General features: G+C 28.0%; 1 protein-coding gene across 3 annotated transcripts in view; it reads right to left on the bottom strand.

Moving 5' to 3' along the window:
• Positions 1-7,792, bottom strand: part of LOC106688814 (disks large-associated protein 5) — a 67,286-nt gene that overhangs the window by 29,860 nt on the left and 29,634 nt on the right. For all 3 annotated transcript variants that reach the window (XM_014433460.3, XM_014433459.3, XM_014433461.3), the window contains exons 10-12: positions 3,063-3,321; positions 1,420-1,576; positions 1,274-1,330 (exon numbers count right to left, since the gene is read on the bottom strand). In XM_014433460.3, the coding sequence (XP_014288946.1) occupies positions 1,274-1,330; positions 1,420-1,576; positions 3,063-3,321 (473 nt within the window). The remainder of the gene's footprint in view (positions 1-1,273; positions 1,331-1,419; positions 1,577-3,062; positions 3,322-7,792) is intronic.

The following is a 7,792-nucleotide window of genomic DNA, read 5'->3' as shown; positions in this document are numbered from 1 at the left end:
ATAATATAATAGTATTGGAACCAAACAAATGGAATAATATAATAGTATTGGAACCAAACAAATGGAATAATATAATAGTATTGGAACCAAACAAATGGAATAATATAATAGTATTGGAACCAAACAAAAAAATAATATAGTATTGGAACCAAACAAAAAAATAATATAATAGTATTCTAACCAAACAAAAAAATAATATAATAGTATTGGAACCAAACAAAAAAATAATATAATAGTATTGGAACTAAACAAAAAAATAATATAATAGTATTGGAACTAAACAAATGGAATAATATAATAGTATTGGGACCAAACAAAAAAATAATATAATAGTATTCTAACCAAACAAAAAAATTGCTGACCATTTCTATAGCAGTTCCAAGATTCCCTTAGGATGTCCTTGTTTATTTTTTGAATATTACAAGTAATTATTTTCACCAATATTTGCTATTTATTATGTGGAGTTTAGCATTTAAAATTCAAATTATTATGTACAAGATCTGAAATTAATTATTATCAATTGAATGAAGAAATAAATGCTATTTGAAAACCACTGAGTACTAGCAATTGTGGATAATTATAATGGCCGGGAGACAAGGAAACAACTGGGGTACAGTTATGTTATCCGCTTGTTCTGGCAGGATTAAATTTACTTGTCAAAGGCAACAAGTCTCTTTTTGATATTATAAAAAAGAAATTGACTGATTCCTCAAATCGAATAGTAAAAAGCGTGAAGACGAAATAAAGACACATTATTTATGTACAACATTTAACCTTTAACTGGGGAAGTGGGTTTTGATAGTAGTACAAATAACATTCGTAGCTGTAGACTTTGAACTCACACTGCCCCATCCCTTCTGGATCCCATCCTCATGTTCACAATTTAGTTTAATTGTACTTTACGGCAAGTACAGTTTCAATCCATTGGGATATCACCCCATGTTCCTTGGGGAAAACTCAATTGTATTAATTTCTAGATTTTTCTTTTGATCCCAAAGCACTTTGGTTTAATTTCATAAAGCAACTAACAAATAGGGAAATCTGTGATAATGTTGTGGAGACTATTAAACAAATGGAATGGTACAATAAGAGCATTAAATCCATAGTGACCAAATGAGTGGCTATCACACAACTCACTAAACTTGTTTTAAAGCACCTAGCTAAGATAGCACTATAGCACTGTGCCATCGTGGCCACGGCGCATTATACCAATAATCAGAAAGAAACCTTAACAATCCACTTATTGTAGAACAGTTACCAATATTGATATTACCTTGTAAAACAGTATTATTAAATTCTTCATCATTAGTTTCTTCTCCTTTCTTCTTTTCTAAACACGCAAAATAAAAATTAAACATTAATTTTAAAAAAAATATAAGTATACATATAATCTACAAGGATATTAAAAATCAGAATTACTCAAAAATTCTTTGAATTTGGAAGATGCAGACGCTGCTGGTTTTTTCTCATTAACTTTTTTCCTTGTTTTCTTAATTGTTTTCAGCTTTTCCAAAGGTAGCCATCCATTGTGAGCTAAATTACTGAGGTTTTCATACTTCTTATTCAACTGCTCCACCTACAACAGTTGAAAGTATAATAGAGAAATTAATTGAGGCAGGCAGGAGGAAGGCAGCACAAAAATAACTAACTTAAAAATAACTTTACTAGGAGGCAAAAAATTATTCAAACGCATAGAACATTTAATTTTCAAATCACAAACAAAAAAATAGTTACTTGCGAAACTAGCAATCAGTTAAATGATTAATAGTAAGGTGATTTCATAATCATGAGAAGACAAGTATTACTTTGCTATTACATCTTTTAAAACTGATACATTTAAAGGACTACAACGGAGCAAATAAGAAGAAAAATTTCCACATGAACAAATAAATAATGAAATGTTTATAATTAGCTAAATAAAATATATTTTTTCAATTTCTTGAGACTGGTAATTATTTATTAAATAAATCCAAATTGTATCCTTTGTATAGTCTCAACACTTTTTATTACAACAGTAGTCTATTTTGCAAAACAATTTTCAAATTTTGATGTGAGGTGAGAATTTATATTGAGGATGGCCGAAATGTTGGACTACTCATGTAATAAAAAGTGTTGAGACTATACAAGGATACAATTTTGATTTATTTAATAAATATATAATAATAATAATATTGAGACGAAATAATAATTATGAAGAAATAATATTAAAAGATAACGCTCGAAAGCAGTATATCTCACAAAGAAGTTTCTGTTTATATTGCACAGAATGTAGGATGGACTGGGCAATTCCAGTACAGTACTCCCAGTCTACAATAATATCTTAGGATTACGCCCAATTAAAAACAAAACCAAATCTTTTTTTTTTTTTTTTAATCTTTTTTCAAGATGTAGCACTATGAAAGAAAAACAGAGACTTATGGAACTACTAGAAAATAAAAGGGAAATAATTCTAATTTAATTAATAAAAGGAACATGGTAATAATATAGTAAATAGGTAATATAGAAAATAGTAAATAAACTATTTATTTATGAGCTAAAGTTTGCAGGGCTTCATCAAGGCTAAAAAAGATACTAACGACTAAAATTAAGTGAGTAAGAGAATAAGATAGCGTGAAATAAAAATAAACTATCGTTATGGTGTGGTTAAAAAAGAAAATCTACTTCCAACAGGAAAATTTTCTTGACCTTTATTTTCCATCTTTTAGTGTGTACTGTATTTTTTATATTTGTTATGATTCCCCTTTTCATTATACATCCAATACTTTTTCGTATTTTTTGTTTATTTATTTATACTTTTCACTGTAAGTCTTTTTTTGTTTTATTAAATTTACTTTATTCATTATTATTATTTTTAGCCACAAGATAGTTTCTTTTTATTTCACGCTATGTTATCCTCTTACTCTGCTACTTAATTTTAGTTGTTTGTATTTTTTTTTTAGCCCTGTAAACGTCAGCTCATAATAAATAGTTTATTTTCTATTTGAGTTGATTAGAACACAGGCGCAAGATGGTCTTCCTTTTATTGATTCTAATTTAGTGACGATAATAAAGAATATACCAACCTCAAGATACATCATTTCCCAAAAGCCAAGTAAATCATCAGCTTTTATGACAGCAGATTCTTTGTGTTCCGAAAGCGCATTATCAATGAGCGATCTAAACTGTTGAAATTTGTCTGATAGGAGAAGCCTTGTTTGGCCAACAACAGCTAATATTTCATCTTTGACGTCCTCGGGGATACTGTCACTATCTTGTGCGTGTTGTTTTGACCAGCTGTCAGCTACCTTGTTCAGTCTTGAAGTCTCTTCTTCCAATTTAGCTCTGCAAACAGGGAACTTTAGTTTTACTAAACAATAACAGTATTTGTCTCCTCCCCTCATTTCGAAATTAATTTTCAGGGGAAAATGCGGAGGAGTAAAAATGAAACAACTAAAATAAGAAATGAGATTTCAAATTTAACAAATGCTACATACTTCAAAAAAGAAACAACCACCCTTAAATTAGTTATTAAGTAGATAAATAGTATCATATCATTAATATTTAATGATTGAGCTTTGTAATTAGAAAAAACCCTATTGTTTCTGCTTAAACATAATTAATTAATTTCCATTAATATTCAGTTTGATTTGATCTAACCAACTTCTGCTTAAACTTAATTAATTAATTTCCATTACTGTCCAGTTTGATTTGATATAACCAACTTTTGTTTAAACTTAATTAATTAATTTCCATTACTATTCAAATCAATTATTATTCTTTTTTTATTTGATTTAATATTCTCTTTGATATAACCAACTTCTGCTTAAACTTAATTAATTTCCATTACTATTCAGTTTGATTTGATATAACCAACTTTTGTTTAAACTTAATTAATTAATTTCCATTACTATTCACATCAATTATTATTCTTTTTTGATTTGATATAATATTCTCTTTGATATAAACAACTTCTGCTTAAACTTAATTAATTTCCATTACTATTCAGTTTGATTTGATATAACCAACTTATGCTTAAACTTAATTAATTTCCCTTAATGTTAATGTTTAACTTATGCTTAAACTTAATTAATTATGCTTAAACTTAATTAATTTTTAATTCTGAGTTTGACCGCCATTAGCGCTGTTTTTTTTTTTTTTTTTTCCATTAGACGTTCGATCTTCCAGCTAACAGGTTCGTTTTTATTTTCTTTCCCTTTTTTTTATTTTTCTCTTTCCTCTTATTTTCTCCACTTTTATCCATTTTCCTTACCCGCGTTACAAGTTTTGTACACTATACTTATAATTTTGCCCCTTTATTGTTATTTATCATCTATTATTCTTACATATATTTTCATCCTCTCAATTTTCATTTTCTTTTCATATTTTAATTTTAAATTAATAATAACTAATGTGTTCATACTTCTTTGCATTGTATAACTTTATTTTTTTAATTATTTTTTTTTATTTCATTTCCTTAATTATGTTATTTTGCCCACTTTTTCAATTACCTATGTATACATTTTATCTCATTTATATTACATTTATATTACATTTTATTTTATTTCCCGCTTCTCTCATCACTTCATTTTATTAATTCTATTTTGTAAAATTATTCTGTTTATACTTTCTTTTTATTTTTTTTAAAATTTTTCTATACTTACTGTGGTTGTTATCTTGTTCTGTTTTTAGCCCTGAAGAAGGCTAGAAACTCTAGCCGAAACGTAGGCACATTAAAATAAGTTAATCGTACTTATTTGTGTTTTTCATTGACCGCACCCCCAACCATCTTCTCCTCATTCATCATCCACGGTCAACCATCTCTCATAATTAATTAATTTCCATTACTATTCAAGTCAATTATTATTCTGTTTTCTTAATCTTAACTTCTGCTTAAACTTAATTAATTAATTAATTTTCATTACTATTCAGTTTGATTTGATATGACCAACTTCTGCTTAAACTTAATTAAATAATTTCCATTACTATTTAAGTCAATTATTATTCTGTTTGATTTGATATAACCAACTCCTACTTTCTTCTATCACTCTCAGTTAAACTATATTATTTTGCTTCAACGTAAGGATCATCTCTAATCCAGAAAACACAAATTAGTTTAGAGAAGTTATTTAATAGTCCCAACGTTTCAGCCAGAGTTTCTAGCCTTCATCAGGGCTAAGATAACAACTAATTACTGACCGCACCCCCGACCATCTTCTCATCATATATGTTATCTATGGTCAACTATCTTCTCATTAAAAGGAATTTTAATAGTTTTTATATATTCTCAGATCTAAAGTATAGTTTTGAAGATGACAAGGTTAAATGAAAAAATTAAATATTAAATAGATATGAGAAGTTTTGTTTTATTATATATAATATTATAGACTCTTAATCTCAGGACGGGTCTACAAGGCAATCAGAACTTTAATAACACTTTTATAAATATACTTAATTATATGTTGAGCTAAACTAACCAATTTATACTCTTCTACGATGACTGATGGTTTTCTTTGTCTTCTTTCTCACAAACAAACACAGACTGTTAACAAAGCATCGGTACTTTTACTCTCTCGGCAAACAAAGAGTCACTTTATCTTCATGAATGATTCTAGATGTCCCACCGAGAGAGACAAAGGATGTTCAGGACCTCCTGCATCCAGGAGATGTCCCCTCTCTCGCACCTAAACACCTGTTTCCTTTCTTCTACCCTCAACGTTCACTCGTGATTCAAAAAATTGATTGTAGAACAATCGCTCTAATTTACTTGCTATGATTCACGATGTAAATATTTTATTGATAACAGTTATTGTCTCCTATTTCTTCTAGGATTTTTTGCTTCTATGATTATGGTAGAGAAACAGCAACAGCTGAAAAATTTCAATCTATGTTCTCAGCATAACATAACTTAGCAAGGATGCGTGCCACCATCTTCTTTATTTTGAATAACATATTTTTACTTAATATTTGACTGATGAAAAATGGTTAGTTTTGTTTTTTGGTTCAACAAAACAAATGAACAATGTTTAATGTAGATACATAAAAATAAAAATATAACTAAAATCATCTATACATAAAAAACAACTATTTATTAAAAAAGAGGATATTACAATATTAATTCCATTTCAGTAATAAAACCCACCCTCTAATTCAAATTACTGTCAAATCAATTAACAAAGCACTTTTTGCTTTTTTTAAAATTATTATTTGAAGTGTAGTACAGGCGGTCCTTGTCAGATTGCATTCCTTGGAAACCGATATAAATCAAAGCCTGCTCAACAAAAATGTATGTACGCATAACTTTTAATATATTAATTAAGTCTTTTATATTTTATAATATATTTATTTGTCGTTCACTTTAATTTTTTAACAGAAAAAAATTTAATTTATTTTTAAATGACATAAAACGGTTCCCGGTATTATTAGTTAGAAAAGATATTGATTTCTTGAAATAATTTATAGTAAATATGTGAGGATATTATTATTTGGAAGAAAGGATAACCTGAATCCATGATCCATGCCTGTACCCTACACCCTACTTTAGAACACATTTCTTTTTCAATCATCTCTTTTTTTCCTCTATACATTTTATAAACTTAATTTGATATCTTTATTTGTTAAAGTTTATATTTAACAAATTTTTAAAAAGTCAATTTTTTTTTTCAAACAACCTACCTTTGAACTCGCTTTGGCGTTAAACAGTTTCTGATGTAACTCCAAAACAACTTAAAATGGGTCAACGTAAATTGAATAGTACAAGAGCCCAAGAGGAGAAAAAAGTCATTTATTTCACCCCAATTTTTTATTACTGTAATGAAAACTATTTATAATTACTAGTCAAAACTGCTGAGTCTGCCTAGTATAGGTAAGGGGAATAAAAAATGGCAGCTGTTTCAAAACTAATATCAAGTTAAAATAGTTAATAATGTTTATCTTTGTAGGAGTAGTAGTTTTTATAATATTTGACAAAATAAACTCACAAAATGTTAATTTCTAGTTGTTCGTACGAAATGTTTGATTTTTGAAAAAATATATCTCTAGATCCATAAGACTCACATATGTCTGCCAACACTCAAAATAAAGAAAATTTAACTTACTATAAAGTAGTTTATGACACTTATCTTCATAGGGATAGTAATTTTTATGATATTCACATATGAATATAAATTTGGAAAATGAAAATTTGTCCGAACAACTATAAATCAATATATTTGAGCAAATATCATGAAAACTACTGCCCCTACGAAGATAAATCTAAGGAACTACTTAATAGTACATTAAACGAGCTTTAATTTGAGTGCTAATAGACATCTGTACGTCAAATGGTTTTTGAGATATTGATTTTCCAAAATATCTAATTATAATTCATTAACTACTGATCTTTCAGTACGTTCCATACAACATTTTTATGAAATGTTGCTTTTCAACAAGCAATATCTCGTGAACTATTGCACGCAAATAGCTCTATTAGGGCTAATATTTTAGCAAATTTACTCTTCTTTAAATAATGTTCTTTTAGATTTTCTAGTGTTGTTGGTAGTTTTTAAGATATAGTGCTGCGAATGAAAAATTGATGTTTTTTAAGGTTTTGAAATAGCTGCAATTTTTTATTCCCCTTACCTATTCTTGGCAGACTCAACAGTTTTGACTAGTAATTATACATAGTTTTCATTAAAGTAATAAAAAATTAGGGTGAAATAACTGACCTTTTTTGTTCCCGGCTCTTGTACTACCAGTATACTCTTGTACTACCAGTATACTCTTGTACTACCAGTATACTCTTGTACTACCAGTATACTCTTGTACTACCAGTATA

The sequence above is a fragment of the Halyomorpha halys genome, unplaced genomic scaffold (assembly GCF_000696795.3).
Source record: "Halyomorpha halys isolate HHAL.00 unplaced genomic scaffold, Hhal_1.1 Scaffold1210.1, whole genome shotgun sequence".
In the NCBI taxonomy this organism is placed as follows: domain Eukaryota; kingdom Metazoa; phylum Arthropoda; class Insecta; order Hemiptera; family Pentatomidae; genus Halyomorpha; species Halyomorpha halys.
This window is presented reverse-complemented; position numbering and strand designations above follow the sequence as displayed.